At 36.1% G+C, this 23,833-nt stretch overlaps 2 protein-coding genes across 2 annotated transcripts; one reads left to right on the top strand and one right to left on the bottom strand.

Moving 5' to 3' along the window:
* The first annotated feature begins 217 nt into the window (after window positions 1-217).
* On the top strand, window positions 218-9,044 carry ninaC (STKc_myosinIII_N_like and MYSc_Myo21 domain-containing protein ninaC). The gene is made up of 24 exons (XM_066397758.1): window positions 218-328; window positions 1,824-1,956; window positions 2,074-2,260; window positions 2,317-2,421; window positions 2,473-2,699; window positions 2,754-2,921; window positions 2,974-3,064; window positions 3,122-3,400; window positions 3,451-3,571; window positions 3,633-3,795; window positions 3,928-4,032; window positions 4,740-5,008; window positions 5,100-5,382; window positions 5,498-5,790; window positions 5,842-6,113; window positions 6,169-6,293; window positions 6,789-6,938; window positions 7,192-7,451; window positions 7,513-7,584; window positions 7,629-7,810; window positions 7,862-8,061; window positions 8,119-8,454; window positions 8,510-8,641; window positions 8,705-9,044. The coding sequence occupies exons 2-24, from the start codon at window positions 1,868-1,870 to the stop codon at window positions 8,982-8,984; spliced, it is 4,389 nt and encodes a 1,462-aa protein (XP_066253855.1). The 5' UTR covers window positions 218-328; window positions 1,824-1,867; the 3' UTR covers window positions 8,985-9,044.
* An 811-nt stretch (window positions 9,045-9,855) lies between these two features.
* On the bottom strand, window positions 9,856-22,994 carry LOC136413986 (protein Wnt-10b-like). The gene is made up of 7 exons (XM_066397761.1): window positions 22,533-22,994; window positions 19,174-19,343; window positions 18,999-19,112; window positions 12,762-13,228; window positions 11,584-11,792; window positions 10,818-11,003; window positions 9,856-10,655 (listed from the first exon to the last, which is right to left on the bottom strand). Exons 1-7 carry the CDS (start codon window positions 22,589-22,591, stop codon window positions 10,490-10,492), a joined length of 1,371 nt encoding a protein of 456 aa, XP_066253858.1. The 5' UTR covers window positions 22,592-22,994; the 3' UTR covers window positions 9,856-10,489.
* Between the last annotated feature and the right edge of the window lie 839 nt (window positions 22,995-23,833).

Raw genomic sequence — 23,833 nt, 5'->3', positions numbered from 1 at the left:
GAAGTGTGTATAAAACAAGAAAGTTCTCACCGCAAAAACTTAATTACCCTATTTAACGTTAGTGTAATGTTTCAATAAAAAGCTGATATATCTTCTTCATACAGAAACACGGGAGGTTAATTCAAATCCCATTTAAAAAGCCTTAAACGGCTTCTATATAATTAGCTTAGACCTGTTACAAAAACGCTCTTGCAGTAAATTTCTTTACCTTCTGCGAATTAGGTGTGTAATTGATATGGGAAGTAAAAAGTCACGATGTATCGTGGATTTTTAGATGAGAAAGAAGGAATCAAGTGGAATTGAGGAAATAGCTTCTTTTGCTTTATTGGTAAGACAATTTTCAACAGTTCTTCAAGAGAGTTTTTTTCAGTTTTTATTGGCATCTTTTATGTCCTTGATTTATTTTCTATAACGTATAAAAATATATATCTATGGCGAAGTACCTAACGACGTTAAATTTTATAGAATAAATGAAAAAAAAAACATAAAATATCTGTTAAAAATATGCGCGTGAGCACATTTAATTTTATTTTCGTTCCTTTCGTTCGCTTAATCATATTTTTAATTTCTCCTGGAAACCTGAAAACTATGATGTTGTGCGTTATAACGAACATATCGAATTTAATTTTCAATCCTATTTTTGATACAGATAAATGTGGAGATACTGATCCCCGATATGGCGTTCACATCATCGCTATTCACTTAAACTTTTTCTGTGAAAATCATTAAAACCGATTATGTGTGAATCATTAAGCCCGAGTATGGTATATGAAAAGAAAACAATTTACGATGGTGTTTTCATTCGTTCTTAAAGCGCCGAGTGAAAGTAGTTTAGATAGATGATATTGATCAGAGGTGACAATTAAAGGTCAGTTAGGCAGTACTATTAAATTGAATTGAACAATGTAAAATCATTTACAAATTAGTCAATTAGCTGTAAAAGCATGACGATTAACTCGATCTATCTGTGTTAACGACAGAAATGTAACATTCAACATTTTTCAATATGAAAAAGGCTTTGGCTAATTGACCGGCCATGTTTTGAATAATTGCGCCGTTTTCCTTTAATTAGCAAATTGTTCAGAAGATAATTGAGACGATTTTTCCATTAATGGACCAACTATGTCGATTTATCGGGAACCGCGGATTGCGGCGCAAATGGAGTAGTTATCTCGTTATGTAATTTGCGGGAATTTTATACCTTCTAGACGGCACAGATGACATGGAGACATATAGGGCTAAACATTCCCTGCCATCGAATTATATGTATGTTGTAATGGGAAACATTCTTTTGTGCTAAAACTACTATACAAGGTGATGTTTAAGTTGAGAATTTCCTTCTACCAGAAAGTACAATCAGTAAATAAGCATTTTTCTCCCTTGGCATCTTTCGGGGAATAACATTTCTTCCCGCAAAGATATCGAATGTCCTCCTGGTAGGCGCGTCACTGAGCGAATCAAAAATAGTTGTTTTTTTAATTGAAAAAAATGCTTTTGAAAAATAGCTACGAACCCCTACCAAAAAAAAAAAGGTTCAAACGTAATTTCAGACAGCAAAAGAGATGTTGCAACTCCATTTATGCAAGGTTTACAGACGTCGGGGTCCCCAACAAGTTTTTTTTGTGCACACGAATAATCTTTTAAAAACCTTTAGAAATTTCAAAGGTTGCCAGCAGGAAAATTGTAAATTTATACCGTTACGGCCTTGGTTTTAAGCCAATCAAGTTAAAAGCTTTCCTGGACATATCAGATGAAACTGGGACAAATTGATCAAACCACTTTTGACTGTTATACTCATCAACTAAGTTAGTTAAGCATTTCAGGATGCCATACCAACACAGACATTTTGAAATTTAAATTCAGTAAAATGAAAAATACCTTATTGGCCACCATACCAGGTGTCGGAGACCGATATTCGCTGGGTGACCTGTTGGGCCAAGGGGTTTTCGGCAATGTGTAAGTCAACAATTTTTAAATGTAAACGCGTTCAACAACTGCTTTAATTTAAACAACTTCAAGTTTTAACTTAACAACTTAAACTGTAGCTTTAACTTAAATTTCAACAACTTTAAGATACAATGCCACTGATACGCAAGCTTCACATAAGAAGGTTGCGATAAAAATTCAAAAATACGACAAAGATACGACAGCTTATGTTGATGAGGAGTATGAAATTCTCAAAGAATTGGGAAGTTGTGTCTACATTGTGGGATTTTATGGCATCTTCAAGAAGAGCGACGAAGTGTGGCTTGTGCTAGAGGTAGGACCAAGATTTATAGCTGATAGAGCTGTTTAAATTCGGTTCATCTTTGGCAGAATTGTGAAGGTAACAATGCATTGGATTTGGTTATCGGGTTGATGAGAAAGAACAAAAGGATGTCGGAGGAGCATATTGCTTATATTTTAAAAGAAATTGTGAAGGTAATAAACACTTCAGGCTTTCAAAACAGACCAAGAAATCAAGGCTTTCAGGCGATTATTTACTTACACGAGCATAAAATCATTCACAGAGATATCAAGGCTTCTAATATTTTGTTAACTAAAGAAGGAGAAGTGAAACTATGCGATTTTGGACTTTCCAAGAAACTTATAACAGCAACCGGAGTTCTATGTGAGACTGTAGGATCTCCATGCTGGATGGCACCAGAAGTTGTTACAGCTAATTCTAAGGACAACCAAAAGGGCTTCTATGATAATCGGTTAGGGACAGCTTTATCGCAGAAGTTTTTTTTGAGTTAATATATTATTGACAGGGTTGATGTCTGGAGCTTAGGCATAACTGCGATTGAATTAGCTGAAGGGAAAGCACCTCTTCAGAATATGCACCCTTCAAGGGTTCTTATTCAAATCGCCAAGAATCCCCCTCCTACCTTGGAGAAGCTGGGGAATTGTTCAGAGCAGTTCCACGATTTTATTAGCGAGTAAGTTGTTTCAGATAAAAACCCGGAATGATCTGATTGAAGAACTTTGCAGATGTCTAGTAAAGAATTTTGAACATAGACCCTACATTGTCGAGATAATCGAACATCCATTTTTCGGACAGGTTCCGAAGAATAACTATCATGTATTAGAGCAACTGCTGATAGATAAGATGCATATACTAATGGAAAATTCGTTATAGCTAAGCTTAGAAGTAAAATCCTTGGTGCAGGACAATAGAATCAGTACTTGGGACAGACAGTCAGATGTTGCAGTAGTCGGAAAGTATTTGAAACGCTCAGTAGATGGAAATCTGGAAAAAATCCTGGAGGAAGATTTAGCCGATCTAGATACAATCACAGAAAGGGCCGTTCTAAACTTACTGGAAGAACGATTTAAAAGTAAGGAGTTTTATACCTTCGTTGGAGACATTTTGTTAAGTTTCAATCCTTATCAAAAGCTCAATACTTATGGAACAGAGGTAGGTACCGTTTATAAGTTTAAGCATGTGACGAATTTTGCTCTTTGCAGTTCCATAAAAAATATGTCCAGAAGTCTCGATCAGACAATGCTCCTCATATTTACGCAATTGCTGACACAGCTTATCAGAATGCTTTGCATCATAAAATCACTCAACAGATAGTCCTTACAGGTACTCTTTAGCAATTCAGTAATCATCTCATGGTATATTTGAGTGTTCGTTGTCATTTCAGGTGAAAGTGCCTCAGGAAAGACGACAAATTACCTTCATCTTATAGATCATTTATTTTATATTGGGGGACAGATGCCTGTAAATGTCTTTAGAATCAGACATGGTGTGAAACTGATTCACGCTTTAACCCACGCAAGTACTCCTACTAATGATTATTCTACAAGGTGAGGTTGACGAAAGGCCTGAACTACGTTAACGAGATGATGAAAAATTTTCCGGAAAAAAATAAGAAAAAAATAAAAATTGTTCGATTGAAAGTTAAATTCTGAACATACAATAAGATTAAAATGTTTTAGATGTGTCTTCAAGACCGATATATCCTTCGGTCAATCAGGAAAGTTAACTGCAGCAAAGTTTAAAACTTTAGCTTTGGAGAAGTGGAGAGTATCATCTGCTGATTTGTAAGTTTAGTTAGCTTTTGCTTCTTAGAGCTTCTCTTTTCAACTTTAATACAGGCGTACATCTATAGTTTGATATCAACCGTCAGCACGGTTGGTATATGGTAAGTGAATGTTATCGATCGGAAATAGCGAGTGAAACTTGCCATATTTCTCAGTCAAATATTGACCAATAGTTTCCGTTCTATCCGTTATTGAGGCTTATTAGAAATAGGAATGATTAGAGAGAAATTTGAGCGTCTTGTGATATTCGTGTGAATTCGATCCAACAAGGGGGGGCCGCATTGGCGCGGGAAATTTCGAAGCATGTAATGTCCGTCAATTTTCGTTTCGGTCCTGGAATGCCCCAAGTCGCAAAAATTTAATCGCGATTAATCACAACGAAATTCGGAAGATCGAGAGACTTCATGGGCCTTCAGCGTGGTACTTTTTTACCAATACCAAATTTCAAATTAAAACGGAAATTTTTCTTATTAAAAATGAAATTCTACGAGGAAAATATAGGAATATTACTTACTTTAAGCTCCAAGCCCGTAAGGTAATGGTTCGTTCCACAAACTATGCCCCTCCCCTCTTTCCCATGGTACTTATTAAAAATTGTTGGGACGTAAATTACTAATTAAAACGGAGATTTTCCATGGTAGGAATGTACAAGAAAAATGTTAATAAAAAATTACTTATGGGTACTAAAAGCGCATAATTGGTTTTAGGTCACAATGCAATTATCACATTCTCTACTACCTTTACGATGGCATTGTGTATAGCGATGCAACCGAGAAGTACAAGTTGAGTAATAACAGAGATTATAAATATTTGCGCATACCTGCTGATGGCAAACAACTCACGAATAAGCCTAGAGACGACATCGAGGGGAATATCATTAAATATAAAAAAATATTCAGCTATTTAGAGGAATTTGAGTTTACGGAAGATCAGATAACCACTTTCTTCTCTTTGATATCTGCAATTTTAAATTTAGGTATGAAGGAAATAGAAACATTTCAACGCTTCGTTTACTTAGATTGAAAGAGCGAAGTAGGGATCATCAATCGTGCTCAACTTGATTTCAGGAGAAATAAAATTTATTGAAGATGACGAAGACGGTTCAGCAATTTTAGAAGACAAATCTTATGCCAATAATTTCTCACAATTACTGGGACTGGACGAAAAGAAGTTTATTTGGTCATTAACAAATTACTGCTTAGTTAAAAAGGGGAGCGCCATCAGAAAGCGAAACTCTTGGATTGAAGCTAGGAGTATCAGGGACGTGTTGGCCAATAATTTATACAGCAGATTTGTTGATTATGTGGTTGGGTTGATTAACGAAAAATTGGAAATTGGAAAAGCAATTTTGTAAGTCAGATCAAATAAGGAATCTCCTAACCTAAATCGCTTTGTTGTATACGTAGGCGATATTATCACTATCTCGTCCTGATTTCTAGTAGAAACCAATAAAATTCTCTTTTAGCGGTAGCAAATATTCCATACATTTACTGGACTTCCCGGGGTTTGAATGCTTTAAACAAAATCATTTGCCTCAGCTCTTTATAAACATTCTCAACGAGCAACTTCAATTCCATTTTTTGCAAAGAACTTTCGCTTGGGAAATGCAGGATGCCGAGGAGGAGGGAGTCAATATGCAGCCCTTCAGTTTTTTCAACAACAGAAACACCCTTAATCAGTTACTTAGCAAGCCCGAGGGTGTTTTGTCCATTATTGACGACGCTGCAAAACGAAATTTGGGAGGACAATATATCATGGGTAAATTGACCTACTTATCACCTGCAGACATAATCTTGCCTAATTCTTTAGATAACTTACAAAGCCAAGAATCCTGCAGAGTAATGATAACAAAGCCGATGGAATTTGCTGTTGCCCATTATACAGGAATCGTCTCATATAACGTAAAAGATATGACCGAAAAGAACCGAGATTTTCTTCCGCCAGAGATAATCGAAGTACTGAGAGATTCAGATAATTCGATCATAAAAGCGCTTTTTGCAAAGAAGTTGGACAGGACAGGGTGTTTAATCACAAATTCAGAAGATAACAATACACGTAGAACTAGGTTGGGATGTAAGAAGGTAACTATTGGAATAATGCATTTTAATTTTTTTTTGAATATCATGATTTTTTTAGATAGTTGATCAATTTTCTCAAATTCGTAATATGAGGACCTCAGGAACTATGTTTAGAGCCGTGTGCTTGGATTTGCTTAAGGAACTCTCAGTTGGAGGTGGTTCTGGTGGTACCCACTTCGTGAGGTACGTATATGATGATCTCTATATGATCTCAAGTGCGAATATGGAAAAATCATGGAAGTAAACGAACAATAATCAGATCTTATGTCAAAATTTGAAAGAATATTCTTCCGCAGGTAGGTACCAAATTCCGCCCATTAGTGTAATGAGTCGAAAGCGAGCTTTTACTTTTACTTGCACCTGCCAGGTGACCCCTGTCGGATCCCTATTTTTAACTAAGCTCGAAGTCTGGATCAGGTCGGGCAATAACTCTTTTGTGCCCGGGTGGGACTGCCGTTTCTTCGGGCTAGGGTAGAGTCAGGCTCGGGTCCAAATTGTTTCAAAAATTAATAATGCAATTTTCCAATAAAAAAACGGCTATGGGTAAAAACTAACAAGAATTGCAATTTTTAGATATTAGAGAAAAAATTACCAAGAACTTCAGTAACTTTGTAATTGCTTGCTTGGAAACATATATTTCGGTGAAGATTAATTAATTCTCATTTATTTCATTTCTAGGTGCATACGATCCAATCTAAAGGACAAACCTCAAACTTTCGATAGAGAATTAGTCAAACACCAAATTCGGCCATTGACTGTGGTTGAAACCGCCAAAATCCGACAGGAAGGCTTTCCTCATCGAATATCTTTTCCTGAGTTCTTAAGACGGTACCAAAATCCTTCGAAAAATTTATTTCAAAATAATCATGCAATACTTCTCTATTTGTATGCACTAAAATTTACTTTTCCGCACGCATTTAAGAACAAAAATTTATACTTTTTTCACTGTTGCGGAAAACACCTTTTCTATACTCGACCGCATGGCCAAACTCTACTGTCCGCGTTGCTCTGACAATTGCAATAGCGTACGGAAAAGTATCGCTTTCCGCACTCGTTAGAAAAATAGTCATTTCTACACTAGATATAAATTCCTGGCATTTGATTTCGATGAATGTGTGGACATCGACAAAGACAACTGTCGCCTTTTGTTAGTCAGACTGAAAATGGAAGAATGGGCCATTGGGAAGACCAAAGTGTTCCTGAAGTATTATAACGAAGAGTATTTGTCGAGATTGTACGAGACGCAAGTGAGGAAAATAGTGAAAATTCAAAGCATAATGAGGGGATTTCTTGTTAAGTGCAAAATTAATAAGCAAAATAAAGAGCAAGAAGCAGAGTATAGTAAGTAGAACTACAGGTGTAGGTATAATGAAATTTTATTAATATCTGTTAATTAATTTAGTTGAAGAAATCAAGAAGAGGCGTCGGAGTAGTGTTATGACACCCGAAGAAGCAGCAGAAATTATTCAAAAGGGTACAGAACGTGTTCTTGCCTGATAAAAAAAATGTTTGATTTAGCTTACAGAAAGTCAGCTCAGAAACATATTCAGGCACTACCAGACATTTATGAACCTTTAGACGATAAAGACCGAAAGTTCATCTTACCGTTTGCTAAAAAATGGAAATCCCGTAGTATTTTCCACGTTTTGATGATGTATCGATCAATGAAACTTTACGATTTGTTCAACTTTTCTCAGCAGGTGCGTCATTATGGCATCAAAAATTTTCTGCCACAATGCTGATTGTTTCAGGTTCATTTTTATAACCAAAATGCCTTCTACCACATTCAAAAAATTCAGGATTCTGTTGATTTGAATAGAATTGATAGAAAAGCGCAGATTGTGAGTTGGATAGGTGAAGTGAAACCTGTTATCATGAAAATGAAATTCAGGCTAGATGAGATCCCTTTTTTTGATACAGCGATGCTTCAAGACCCCTTGACGAATGTTAGGTACATCAAAAAAAGAGAAAATAATAATTTTTGATTGTTGATTTTACCGATATTTAGGGGAGGATTGGCGGAAGAATCTTGGGATACTCCATACAAGTGGCGCAACCATGATTCAAAATCCTCTTGCTCTTCGGTCAAGGAAGAGTTGAATACTGATCTGATGTCAATCCCTTTTACGAGAGATCCAAAGCATTCCTTGACTGTGTTATCAACAAATGTCAAAGTTACGAAGAATGAGGAAAATTTTAAAGCTAAAAATGTAGAAATCATCGATAGCAGCATACACGATAAACAACGAGGATACAAAACTGAAACGGAACTTTGGAGTAAGGACAATTTTAAAGAGAAACAGGAGAGGTTTGGTTTGGTACAATTGAGGAAGGTCGACCATAAGTAAGTAAATGTATATAAAAATATCATACTGGATACAAAATATATATGTATGTAGAAAGGAGCCAAAGGAGAGCACTTACAACTCAACTCCCGCTAACAGCGATTTCCACTTTATCAAATCAAGCAATGTAACCTCCAAACCAAGGAATGTTGATCCTATAGCAGAGCTTCGGACTATAGCTCAAAGGTAAGATTCCTTGTGAAAGGAATTATTATCACAATTTCGTCTACTTTGAACTAAATGTTTCAGAAGAGCCTCCGCCAATGAAGATGATCCTCCCTTCAACTTCCAGGGAATGCTCAGGAAGACTAATTTTCAAAAGGACAACGAATGCTATTCCTCGGGTAGACGAGATTCATTGAAGCAAGTTCTGAAGGCTGTGAGAAGGTTTTCTATACCTACAACTCAAGAGAATGCCGAGAATAGTTTGGAGAGTAGTAAAGCCAAATTGCCTACGTTAGATTCGAATCCGGTTCATATGGAGCTTGTGCCTGGGCTTATTTTAGAGGGTATCGAAGTTGAGCTATAAAATATCTAAAACTAAATTTGTTAACTTATCATATTTATATGTATAACTCGATCATCATAGGAAAAATGTAGGATTTAAGATGGTTTTTAGTTGAGTTTTATTAAGTCGTAACTCTATAGACTTATTATTTAGAGAAATATTTATAAAAAGTTGTAAATGGGAGAAAGACAGAGAGAGAGAGAGAGAGAGAGGTGCGGGCAAGTCAGAAAGAGATAAAGAAAGGGCAGGGAACAAGAGAGAGAGAGAGAGAGAGAGACAATTAATTATATGGAAAAAATGCGAATAATTAATATTTGAGCCGCCCTGTAAAATAATAATGTTTCCATGACCCGTATTAACCGTTTAGCAAGCGGTGGTTTATGCTTTCCAGAAATCAATATAGACAACATCAATCTGGCATCGCTCCTCCACGGATCCAAAGAAGCCATCAGTGCAATAATACTGCGCTGATTCATATTAAGAGAGAGGTATTAGAGGAGTGTAAGAAATTCAAATAAATATTTATTTTAATATTTTTTGAAAAAGGAATAAGAAAATAATAAATATAAATACATAAACAAGTGTTCTAAGGCTGGCAATTATTGAGATCAAACTTCACACTGTTCTCTAGCAGTTTGAAACTTGACGTTAAATGTTGCTACAAACTGTGTATACTAGATATTTGGATGGCCATTTGAAGTCATTAACATAATCTACAAATTATCTAACAATGATAATTATAAATAATATTTTACAATAATTCAAATAAATAGTTAAGTATTTATATGTAAAAACTATATAATAGAGCAATAATTTAAGGGTAAAAGGGTAAATTATTATTATTATACAGGATCAGTAAAAAGAACCAGAATAATTTCCTTAGGCGTTTTTTAACATAATCTATTTACTGAAACGTAGTGTTATACCTACGGCTTTACAGGTTCTACATGAAACTAGTGGCCACATATAAATTTTAAATAAAACATCTGGTGTATTATTACCTTTTTGGATTTACCTTGAAATTCTAACGTATTGCGTTCTTTATTTCGATTTTAAAACTTTTTTCTAAATACTTCTGATTGCAATATATTGCCTTCAGAGGACTTCTGGTGCCTTGGGGCGACGTATCAGACAGTTTGAGTGAGGAAAAAATGCTTTATTATACTTACTCCTTCTGGAACGGCACCTGGAGTGACTTCGAGATCAACGACTTCTTCGGCTTTTCTTAGGTCTAGAGTGACGCCCCATGGTTGGTCCGATGAATCACTCAGTAGGCATACCGGGTGGTCCATTTAAAATTCGCATGTCTCTTTTCAATTGGGTAATTAAAAAAATGTGTTTTGTCTTTTTATTGTTTAGCAAGTAATGGGCCGTCCTGGTTCATTTTTCTAACTCTGTATACGTGTAAATAAACACAATTGTGTATTTGTGAATATTTCCAAAGGAGAAAAAAAGGGAGAATTCGCTATTTGAATTAACCACATTCATATCCCTCTTGTGAAATAAACACACAATTAAATTATTGATCATTTGCACACGTTTATCCACTTCGTTTCACTGCATATGTCGCACTTTACTTCACAACACCAAACAAATTCACAATGACACCTTTCCAATTTGGTACGTTTCACTGAGTTGTATCCTCGTCCACAGCACAGAGACGTACAACTATTAGGACCCATCTTAATCGTGCTGAAATAAGAAAAATTTCATACAATTTCAAGGAGTGATGGTATTTTCAGGTGACATGAAATCAAAGAAAGATGTAAAAAAATTAATGGAATTAGATAAGTTCTTGGTTCTATTAGGATCGTCACTACTCTCCTTTACTTGTCCTTAATTTCTTCACCTTACCTATTACAAGCTCGTCCAGTAGTGCCAGGTATATCCAACGAAGTAATGTTATCACAAAAGTTCGGTGATCTTTCATAGTAGAGAAGATCAAAGGTCAAATCCTTTTTTCTCTTGTTTCCTTTGGATTTCTTCCGTTTGGCTTGGGGTTGAATTGTTACCTTCCTGTATGGACTGTTTGAATTCACCCTGTCGATATGAAATCGAAGCAGATGATAAATAATTAGATAAAACCACCATATACCATGGCCATCAAGGTGTTTTATACATGTTTTCTGTTCAGTGTATGATATAGGATGAAAATGAGTGTGGCCGCCATTCAACTTATCATTTTATGGAACTCAATTGGTCCTATTACAAGAAATTCATAAAAATATCTTCTGAGTTTTTTCTAATATCCGTATGATGGCCCCCAAGCTTTATTAACTGATCCTATAAAAGACGAAGGACCATCTTAGGCACATAAGCTTATGACTATGGAACTTAAGAGAGAGAAAAAGAATTGAAAAGCCGCCAAGAACATAAAACAAGAAGTGAAAACGGCAAACGACAAAAAGAGCTATAAAACAAACAAAAACTAAATATATGTTCAAAAACAACGCATCGCATAAAGCTACTTTACGAAACGAATGTGAGAGAGTGACAACAATGATTAAAAAATAAAGACACGATTAGGGGTTAAAATGTTAAGGGGCAATTACAGGCACATTTTCTCTACATAATGGTATTTGCCATTAGGCAGCTTTGAGTAAAGACGTTTTAAACTTACGTGTTAAATTTTCTCGAGTTCTTCCTTCCGAGATTTAAATCAAGACTCGGATTTTGGTTTGGGTCAATCAGAATGGCAGATGAATATTTCTCCATTAGCAGACGTCCCACTGATTTAAGGTCAGGTGTAGCTCTCCAACACGTTTTTAGTTGACAACTCCCAGAAACTCCATGGCATTTACACCTCACGTCCATATTATGTTTTACCATCTAAAAGAAATAATTACAATTAACCTTGTATACAAAATGATAATGGAATAAGCGTACATTCTATAATTTCTTTTCTTAATTGTTGAAGTTGTAGTGTGAGCACTAGAAGGACCGAAAATATATAACTATAGAAAGTTCACTCAGCCGTAGTACTTTGATCTGGTCAGATCAAAGCACAACGACCATAGATGTTAAAGGGAAAAAGTGTTCACGATCCCCTCGCTTACTTGACTCACTGTTATTACATGATAAAATGCTAAATTTAACAAAGCTACTTCTTTCGCAGCTTCCACCGAGTCTGCAAGACAAGAGGTATGTTTCTGAAACACGCTGTATATATAATACATTTGAAATTAGTATTGTATTATTTTCGACAGGAAAATAAGTAGAAGCTTTGAGAAGGACTGAAGACTTTCTTCACGTTTTCTGATGTTTTTATTTCTGAAGGATCCGAGACTTTGCTTTTCCCCTATTCTAAATTTGTTATAATTCGGAAATTAAGTCGTACCAGCGACATGAAGCTCTTTGATTATGGCATTCCTGCCTGCTTCAGGCTAAAACCCATGTGACTTTCACCCGATACATATTTCTTAGCTTTTGCCAGTTTATAGATATGTGAAATTTGCAATTAATTTACTATATCGAATTTCAACAAGAACGAAATCAATTGAGTCCCACTCTGCACGGCTCTCACCTCGAGGATTCAAAAACAATGGTAATATCTCGCGTGTGGTCTTCATAATAATCTTGTAATAATAACCGAAGTCCGAAATGCGATGGCCGAAGAAAGGGGCGGAGTCCCCGGATACCTTTTGTGTGAAAATATTTCGGTTTGTAAAGGTGGCCCGCACCGCCGGTAGTAGAAAATAAATCATCCGACTGTTTGGTGAGAATAAGACTTTCATATTATGCAGATGGGAAAGGTTGAATTCGAGTTTAATTAACTCCTTTATAAACCTATTAACTTACCATTCTTCCTACTTGATTATTGTGCAAATTGGTCTTGGAATGAATGTCATCGGCCTTTTCCCTCGAGTCCAGGAACATCTTGGAGAATCTAAGACCATACTTTAAATTATGGGAGCAGCCTCCCCATTTCCAAAACGTTGGAGCTTCTTTATTTGCGGAATCTACCATGTCATTAAGAATATTGTTTGCACTACTAGGCGATATTTTCCTTTCTTCCGAGTAGTATAAAAATGGGTTTGAATTTGTGTATATACCATTGCCTTTCGCCACTTCACTTGATAGGGGCCGCAGTTTCGTTTTAGAGTTATAAATAATATTTTCTTTGTGGATTTGCCGTGGTTTCTTCATTTTGTAAATTTTTTCATCACACCCGCAGTTGCGAAGAGATGCTGAGCTGCAGGCTCGGGCAACAGCGATTACTACTCCTGCTGATGCGAGGGCATAAGAGAAGGCGGTTTCTTTGTAACCTGGAAATAATAATAATAAGAGTGATAATTACAGAATAATTAAGTTTCTTTTAATAATTTAGTCTTCGGCCGTCGAGATCCGACCAAGGAATCCCGGTTGTCGAAGTCCGACTGGGGAACCCCGGCCGTTGACGCTGTAAAATAGAGTACGTAAAATTAGAATCTTTCTGAAAATTTGTAATAACAAATGCTTGCCAGTTCTCAAATTTTAAACGCCGATATCTCGGGAATCCGTAGAGCAGTTGTCTTAAATAGTGGCTCAAATGAATCGTCTCGATACGCTCTATAAGCGCATATAAACGAAATTGCAAAATTTCTTGTAATTTCTGAGATACGGGTAAAAGAAGCTGGAGTTCATTTTTGTATATGTAACCTTAAGTATCGCTCGTTATATAAAACACTTGTAGAAGATACGAGAAAGAAACAAATGTTAAATTTTAACTGATAACTGTACCGGCATTAATTTTATCTTTCTTAAATTTTTCATGAGCCAGTCCTTCTTCGTTTGAAACAACCAGAAGTACCAGAAAAATAAATCAAGCCACGTCAACCCACAATAGCACAATAATTTCTCACTGCGTCACGTGCCCCATAATTAAACTCAATTCGCCAATGGCACTGTTGGCCTTTGAATGGCGCGAAAAAATCTCAACTGCAGCTTCTACGAAAAAGAAAATAGCTCATTATTAGTTGCAATTATCGACGCCCCAACTTATAGAATCGCTATTATTAGTTCTTGTTGAAGCACTAAGTAGCGCTCTATTTGCAAACAATACCTTTTTTCAATTCCATTCACTGGCCAGGTGCAACCATTTAATTTACCAGTGGCGGCGATTATTTGAGAAACTAAAACTAGGAAATAGTCAAATTAAAAATAATAAAAAATTACTCAAAATTAATCCGCATTACCAGAATATTAGACAGATAGAAAAAAAGGTCTAAATACGATAATATTATGTAATGATTGTTTACTGGGCCCCCGTCCCTGGCAGATCTGATGACAGCATACAAATCAATTCAGTGTGTCAAATGGTCTTTATGTCACCTCTGCCGTCTGGGATTTTGTACTGCGGCGTGAGATATACACAAAGGGCAGAATATTATCATATTTGTCCTATTATTGTGTCACCGATTATTATGGTTGTATTGTTAATATCTGTTTTTTTAGAAATGTGTGACATTGTAATGTAAACAAATGTGCTTAGACTAAACATAATAAGACATTACGAGAGGGAAGTGAATAAATTTCAAAATAAAAGAACAATGGTAATTATAGACTCATCACGGGATTAAAATTGCCATTACAGAAATGATGAACGGCACTCATTTACTGCATGTTTTAAAAAATTAGCACCTCAACTATTAAAAATTATGTCGCTTTTACATTATTTGTTAGTTAAGTTCTCAGTCTCTTAATAAACATGAAAGCTTTTAGCACCGCATAATTTTACATCGATTACTTTTTCAATTCTTGTTGCTACACTTAGTTGTCTTCGGTTTTGTCTATGGTTTGTTGAGCAGGAATGATGTATCGTAAAAAGACGATATCCTTTTGGTGAATTTATATGAAGTTGTAATGTCCACAAAGCCGGTCATAATCATTAACTTTTATAACAACGAATATATTTTTTCCACGGTTCCAAGTTTGTGCCACAAACATCCAAATTCTGTCGTTGTCCGGAAAAAGTGCCAGGTGATCGTAACAATACATTTCGCACCAACACGACGTGATGTCCAGTCGTGATGCTGATCTTTATGCCTAGTTAGTTCATGCAAAAAGTTTTCCAAATATACAAGGTTTGATTAAAAAATTCAATGTCACACGTCTTCGACGAAGACGAGGCTCATAAACGGCTTTAACGTTCCAATGCGTAAAAAAAAAGTCCTTTTCGGCCTCATATTTTAAGCCACAAGCAAGAGAGCTTAAGGCGAAAGGCTTCCTGCCACATCCAAAATCCTCGCATACTGATCTTCCTTATATTGGACACAGTTTATAATTTAAAATCGATAAAGAACATATCGCAGGATGTAGTGTAACATATCTCAATGAATGACAGGGCCGCGCAGAACAAAGACAGATGTCGCAAATAGGCCGAGAAAACAAGAGAGATAAATCTCGACCCTCGGCTACAAACAAGGTATGAAGGAGAGATAAAAATTTTGAAGACAAGACCTATATAGGGTATTGAATGGCTACCGGGGAATTGTAAAGAGCGAAGACTACACACCGATGCGCTGCCGCTGTAAATCGTCCGATGGACGGTCAAATACCATCCTCTCTCGTTTACTTGTTTATTATTATCGAAACTTATTCTCTTCGTTTTAACGGCAAAGATCCAATCTCATACTTTAATCAGCATTATTGCCCGCTAATTTAATTTACTTTTACCGTCCTGCGCAGCTGATTTCGTAAATCTGTCCTGTCATAAATGCGACCGCGGCGCATAATGAGCAATTCTTAGTCAATCACCACGTACGTGGTGCCGTGCTGCGCAGTTTTTTCTCGAACTGCGAGTGGTCGCATTTGCTGCATCTAAATTGCGCATATCGATGTTAATCGGAACGATATCGTTTCTGGCTTGTCGTTGTTGACAGCGACCACCAGCACAGATTGCGAAATCAAGACCATGATTGGAAACACTTGACATGTCCGGGAATCCGCCGTTTTAATGTTTTCCCTCTGTGCTTTTGCTCTTGTAAAGACCGTTCATTAGCTATATTGATTATAGTAAGCTAATCGAGATACATAAAAAATCTTTATTTCCGTGGAAAGAGTCCTCTTCAACGATGGCAATGCGCTTGTCCTTCCCTTTCGGACGCCGGTTGAGGAAGTGCAGCATGATTTTATTGAAGCCGCAATGATGCTATCGAGCGTGGTCTTCCATTTTTCATGCTCGCATACTTTGGACGCCTGATTGGTCAGTTGCGGCTATTCGGTCATCGGCCGTTGTTGAGGAGGAGAAGACCAGGAAGAGAGGTAGCGGAGGAAGAGGGGTGCAAGGAGGTTCTCTATGACGAGTGCTTCAGGCTGGGAACAGGTCTTCGAGGACGTGCGTGTATAGAGCCCTTAAAGAGGGCCCCGAAGATGACTCTCGGAGAGTCTGGAGGCAAATAGAGATGAAAGAAACTTGAGCTCAGATGGGTCTCAGACCTTAGAAGATATAGTCAAAATTTCTACCAAAACTATGTTAATATCAAAATTTCTTGGGAAATCAACAGCTGGGTTTGATTTACGTGAACAAAAAACCCGCCCAGTTTTTCGGACGTTACCCTGTTAGATTTTCCTCTTTGGGGCCGCATTAACAGGTTTGTGTGAAACTGCTGAAAAATACCATTACAACTCAGTGAAACGAAGTCACTGTTACTCACCATGAGCAAGAATAAAGCAGAACAGCTACTGTAACTGTATCATTACCTCCTCCAAATCAAAAATAGACGGTTTTGTTGGCATTTAGCTTTTTCGAAGTATTCCTATCTAAATAATATATTACCATATGTCCTAGATTCTACCGTCAAATTATCTTTGATTAATGTTTCAGCAGTCACACAAATTACGTCGATTACTTTCCAAACCTCACACGATATCAATCTTGAACCACTAATTATGTTTTGATCTTTACTTGATGATGGTTAAATGATTACATGCCATTATGGTTGCTTACGGGTACCACTGAGATAAAATATACAAACGTTTGATTTATGTATCGTTATTCGCTATTGATTAATTGATGAACCTTCTTGAACCCTTTGGAGCAAAAATTGGTCAGATTCGAGAGGTATTCGAACCTGATGAAATTTGATTATGCGTATTAAGTACAGAACCGAAAGAGAGTAGGCGATATTGGAATTTGTTTTATGCTGTCCTGATTGATTCCACCAGTAGTCATTATGCGTGTACCAATACCCAAATGGGGTACGAAATCCCATTACGGAGATCATTACAAATTCTAATTACCAAATGCCGTGTATATTCACATGGAGACACTTTCGATGCAAAACAGCGTCGTTTGTTCACGGGGACCTCGTCGGGTATCTCGCCATGCCTAATAAAGTAGTCACTTTTTCCCTTGACAGACCCGCTAAAAACATTCTCATTCTGCGGCCTGAACAATTAAAAAGCCACTGCCAAGTTAACAAAGGTTTGCTAATTAATTGACGTACCGATTTGGTAACAATCAGGTTCGAAAACGGCCTCACTTTTGAGAAAAAATGCAAATGAAAATGCCAATCTGAATGTTTGTGCGCTGCAAATGTGATTTTCAGATTATTCAAGTTCTTTTTCGGGGGTAATTATTATTTATTGCTGTGGTGATATTTTCTGCGCGGCAAAATGTTTCTTTAGAGGTTCAGGCGACATTCGTGGTTGCTGGCGATTAAAATCAATAAAACATTTAAAGGAGTCGATCAAGGTTCGTTATGCGGAAGATTAATTAGCAGTAGTTTAACGAACGGAAGAATAAATGATCCATAATCAGCAACATCTTGATAACGAACGATCTAAAAAATCATTTTTTTTTTGTTAACAATACACTCGATTATAAAACTCCTGCACCATCCTGTACTCGATGGTGCGAAATTAAAGTTCGTACCATTTAACAGGGGATGCACAACTGGCCCCGATAATTATTTCTGGCAAATATTTAGAAAAAGGATCGGGAATCTTTCCCGAAAGTTTCCGGACTATTCCTCGGAAAAACACGAATTAATGGTCGTTACGTAATAGCTCAGTTAATTCTGGCGCGCTGAGCCTAAAAAGATGTATCAGTCAATCTACGCCAATGTGTTGTGCGCTTTTAATTTTGCGTTGGAGAAAATTTTGGTTTTTTACTGTTTCCCTCACTTCTTGGTGATACCTCCTTGTTGAATCGCCTTTAGGGATACCGACGGAAGAGACCCAAAAATACCAACCGTCTGGTTGAATTTACGAAAACGAAGAGGATCGCACAAGAAGTAGATCACGAAGAAGAGGGGAAAGTAGTGCAGGGAACAGTTAAGGAAATTGATATGCTAATGCAAAGAAAACTAAAAGAATCGTGAAGGAATTTTAGTTTATGGGGCTTAGAGCCATACAAACCACTGCTGCGTTAGAACCATTAAAAATAATCTGTTCGGGATATGGTTAATCAATTTTAAAACAATTCTTATACCATTCTTTGAGATAGCCTTGAGACAATCTACACATAATAATTTCAAAGTATTTTTACTCCTTTAAAACTGCTATTAAGTAACGAAGTACAAGCTGAAGCGCGTAATATGAACTTTGTGGAAAGGATCGCTTCAAGCATTTTAGAATAATTGGAAGCTATTGTAATGGAGCATTTACCGTAAACTGGCGCTTTTGATTATCATGAGACGCTAATTGGCATGGCGGTTATTAATGAATTATTATACTAAACATGATTTTGCTCATTTTGAAACCAATTGATTAATGCGCTTCAGGGAAAGAGGGACCGGCGGGGGCAATAATAAGGGAATAGAATGGCGACTGCCCTCGGAATTGGTGCTGTTGGAACACCGCCATTTGACAAATAAATTATCTAAGGCTCAAACGACAAAAAAAGTAATTTGGGATAAAACATGCATTGAGAGCAGAATGACTTTGAGACATTCTAATCTAAAGGTTATGCATAAGAATTAGTTAATACATAAAGGTCGAATTATTGCTGTGCAGATTAGTTCAGGTTAGTTCAAAAGGAATATATTTGAATCGTAACGCAAATTTCCTCGACTCATAAAGAAGTTATTATTAATTATCATAATATCAACTTACCTTGTTGTAATATGGCACTGATGTAGGGATTCTTTCCTCTAGTTCGCAATGCTGAGCAATTCCATCTGTAGCCATCAAATTGATTTTGACATTCTTTGACTGCATGGTTCAAGCCTGGGAAAATTCAATCTTGTTTTTAGTTACCTCACGAAATGATAGCAAAATCTATGAGCACCTTCCAGGGCGACCACAATGGTATCCGGTTGTTGCCTGCATAATTCGATTTGGAACTTGGTTAATCCAGGAATTGTCCTACAGAAGTCTGTGTCCATCTGCGGTGAAGTATAAATATCCACTTCGTTCTTGGATTGGGTTCCTTGTGGAGATATTCGTTGAGATGTCAATCTGGAAATAGTACAAAGTTTTAGCTGAATAATTACGATAGAGGAAGGGAGAAAGGAATTTATTGATAAAATCACGGAAGGGTTTAGTTGCAAGTTAATGACAAGTTCGCAAATGTAATCAAAGGCTCAGATTAGAACCTTTAGAAGAAATATGGAAAGAGCTTAAAGTGGGAAAGTCTGCCTGGTTTCGTTGCTCATTCCTTTCTTCAAACTGGTCGACTGATTAAGAGCAGAATGATGATTTTTTCATAGCCCCCTATATTGATTTAGGCTGATCATACGTTGGTTTAAATGAACCCCATTTTGCAGTTTCACCGTTTGGTAATATTGCAGAAGCGTGAGGTTGTGTTAATGAAAGTTGTCTTGAAGAGAATGTTTATGAGTGTAGCAGAGGTTTCGTTTCGGTCATATCTCTTAGTTAAGAATGTTTAAAAGATGCCGTGTAATTTGAGGCACCATAGGGTTCGATTTTTGGGCTCCTTCTGTTTTGGTACTTTATATTCAATTTTGCTCGACTGAATGCACTTAGATTGAATACATTGTTTGATGATGGTACAATTCAAGTTAGAATGCATTTTTCTCCATTTCTTTTCGCGGGTTTGTTTGACTTCTTTGGAAACCAAAGTCTCTAAAAAACAGCTAATTTTTACCAGATAGCAGAATTTTTAGAAAATTTAAGTAAAAACAACAAATACTTTGCGCCACAGTATGAAATTCTGTTCACACAGAGGCAGCAAAGAGCATTATTTGCCATTATAACGCGTTCCAAGAATCCTTCGATGTAGCTACTGAGTTTTCAACATTTGTAACATGTGTTCTCGATCTAGAAATGACTAAAAGGGAAGTTGAATAAAATGAAATGAATAAAAAAAATGAATTTGTGGATAGGTACAGGTACAAGACGGGACAGGACTATATGAAGAAAAATATAGAATTACTTAAATATGCCTTCTTATGTAGGATATTGCAATTATACTAAGAATTGGTGAAACTGAGGAAAAGGTGCGCATTTTAAAGCTGAATAATTCGTTAAAAAGAAAAATTAAAATTTTCTTTTTACTTATTAACGGCTTTATTACTCACCATTTTTAAAAATTTCTTCCTGAAAACAATTTTATTTGTCAGATTTTCTTTTGTTCAGACATTTGGTTTTTCAGGTGCTCACTCCAACCTTATTTTTTGAAATACGTATCTGTATTTTTTTTTACTTTTGAGTAGCTTTTCACTTAAGAAACTTTATGGTGTTGCATCGACGAGTGGACACTGACTCTTGCCTTTTGTCAACGTTAAACACCTCTTAAGATCTTCACGCTTATCCTTTATGTTTCTAATCAGAATCAGGAAAATTTATAGAAAATCAGGTCCGAATTTAAAAAAATCTTATGTGAGTGCACGTTTTTAAAAGGAACAGTCACGCCTGACAAATAGTTTTTTTTTTCTTAAAGAGTATAAAGAAAGTCATCAGTAAAAAATATAAATAAGAATTTGACATTTTCACGTTAATTTTCATACATCAAGCTGCGTGAGCAGTATTGTTGACTTATACAATGGTAAACAGATAGAGTTTTGCTTCATGTCGAGACCATCATTGTAGGTAATTAATAACTATCTCTCCTCAAACGATTTGTTTATACAGTTAGGAAAACACAGCGAAGGGAGTGGAATGTTGAGCTGTACAGGAAATATATTAATAAATCCATATTTTGTGAAGGCAAATACAGTCACCTATGACAACACTATTTTCTATGAGCAGTGAAATATTACTAAACAGATTTGTTCCTTATTTAACGTCACGCAACGTTTATTTAAAGCAAGCTTAAGCTGCTTCTAATGAATTTACCGCAGATAAATGCTTTTTATTTAAGACTTTTATAAGCAGGTATTCAATATCTCAATCTTATATAGTCCTAAATATTTTTAATGGATGTAGACAACCAATGATTTGTTGGGATGACGTTGTGGGTTCCCACGTTGGTTTTTGATTCAGCCAATGAATGGTATTCTGGTTAGCTATACTGAGGCATTTAAGCTATGTATGAATAATGACGCTACTGATATTTTGAAATGATAATTTGGATATTCGTAAAATTACTGAGTTGCGGTCAGATTACTTAGCTTCTTTTTTATTCAGAAATTGAGAACCTTCTGCTCTGTTAAAGCCTCTAAGGTTAGGCGATTTTTAGTCAAGGCTATCATCTTCCCTCTATTTGAAAATTTCAAGTATTTTTTGGGATTTTGTTTCGATCAGACTTATTACGGTTTCTTGGATATAGTTTGAGATATTTATAGATTTTTCGAAGATTTGATTCGTTTTTCCGTGAAAATTTCGGCTCTGAGAGCTCAAAAAGGGCGTCGGCTTCTGAAAAATCTAGAAAACGATTTAAATTTTCCTAATTTTTCATTTAAAAAATGGCCGTCTTTTAGCTTTTATCGTTGCCTGATCTAACTAACCTACTTACACCAACAAAAACTTTTAAAATACTTTATATTTGGAACGTCGAATTACAGCCATACGTTATATTGTTTCTGTGGAAGCATTCTTTGCTTTTCAAAGGGCATTTCCAATCGAAAATAAGTCTTAATCGTTCTGTTCCTTTACTTATTTCCTTAATTTAAAAATAGGAGATTTTTGCGAGGCAATATATCAATAATCCCATTTTAGCAACAAAATTTTACACATTACTTATTGCAAATTAATTGTTAGCCCAGAGGAGCGAAACGTGGATGATATATTATGTTCTCACTTATCCTGATGGTGGCTTAAAATATAGAAGCGAAACGTATATGAAGACATCATTGTAGTGCCTGTTTGATCTTAATCTCACAATACCTCGATTTACTTACAGATTTCAAAGAAAATTTTGAATTTTCTGTATTAAGAACACTTGATTAATACCAACAAAAGGAGGATCTAAATAGTCGGGGCCAGTGCTGTCACGCAGTTAGTGGCCTCCGGCACATGCAAAGGGGTGTGATTACTAATTAAATTTGCATAACTCATACCAAGAAAAGGTTTTGAGAGTGTAATTTGCTGGGTAATTTGTAGTCATTGTTATGGAAATTCTAGAAAACTGCCGTTCTAATAAACACCTATAGATAAAGTGTATCTATTTGCGCAGTGTTTTTAACCTTGATTTTTCACGTTGAAAATGTGTAAAAAATTTTAAAAAATACAGCTATTCTCTCTTACCTCACAGCTAATATAATAATCAAAACTACCACGTGTGTTTGAATTTTTCGCAGTCCCATACTTGTGCACTATTCACTTAACAAAATGTTTCAACGTTTGCCAGTCCTCATACTTTCCAAAAGCGCAAAGCTCATCAATTGAGACATCGGAATTCATTACTACAAAATTAATGAAAACTGTTTAAAATTTTAATTTTTTTTTCAAGAAAGAGATAAATATCGCAAGAGCTTTAATGTTAAACGGAAAGCGACATGATCGAGTCCGGTGCCCGGAAAGCGAATCGAGACGCACTTCACTCAGCTCTATGAATCGGACACCCGGAAATAGACACGAATCTGTTCACGATGATAAGAAATCGTGACTCTGGAGGATCATCGTGAAAGACACACGAGAATTATGGAATCGGTGTTGTCGGTGCGCTTTGAAGAAGACCGATGGGTTTGCCTCGGGCACGTGCAGAATCGGGGAGGAAGAGACGCTTCGTGGTGGGGGGGCAACCACTGATAGATAGAGAAGGGATCCTCCCTAAGGGGTGAAATTGCACGTACGGTTTAGGGCTGAAGGAAGAAGAGGCCTGTATATGGAATAAATAGTTATCATTGTCATGTACATCAATTAAATTTCGTTTATTTACAGACATAAAAGTAATGGGATTTTTCATTTTTCTCAGCGGAAACTGTCTGCTTTCTGATTGCCAATTTCTAGCCTGATCGTTGTCACTTTGTACCTAGATAAATGTGAAACGATACCTCAAAGACGCAAAAAATTGCAGAAATAAATAAAGCGACGTAACAAATGCAGAAAAAACGTCTTTACATCAAATCCAATTTCCTACAGGATGTTGTGCCTTTATGGCAAAAACACTTATCCTCTATTCATAAATAATCATTCATCAAAATGCAAAGAAAAGAAAAAAATTATATTTGGAAATTCTACAATAGAGTGGTTAAAGCGAAAAGGAAGCGGGATTGTCTTGTTTGTATTTGAAGGTGTAAGTATTTTCTACAAAGAATGGCCCATTGAATTTTCCACCTATTGACCTATAAATTTAATATTTCTCACATTTTCATAATCTAAAACTCTCGAAAACTGTCAATTATTTCAAATAAAGAAATGCGGTTTGTACGGCTCATCTAAGTTTTCAAAGGTTTATGGAAGGCAATCATTTTTTAATGCCCTTCGTAGACGTTATTGTTAATTTAGTTATTAATTTTTTAATTAAAAATATTATTCGTTTTTAATGTTAAAAAATGTTTAAACGATTTTCAAATTTCATTAAATTTCTAAAATCATGCAATTTT

The sequence above is a fragment of the Euwallacea similis genome, chromosome 16 (genome assembly GCF_039881205.1).
Source record: "Euwallacea similis isolate ESF13 chromosome 16, ESF131.1, whole genome shotgun sequence".
Lineage (NCBI taxonomy): Eukaryota > Metazoa > Arthropoda > Insecta > Coleoptera > Curculionidae > Euwallacea > Euwallacea similis.
The sequence above is the reverse complement of the archived record's forward strand: the minus strand, read 5'-3'. Positions and strand labels throughout refer to the sequence as shown.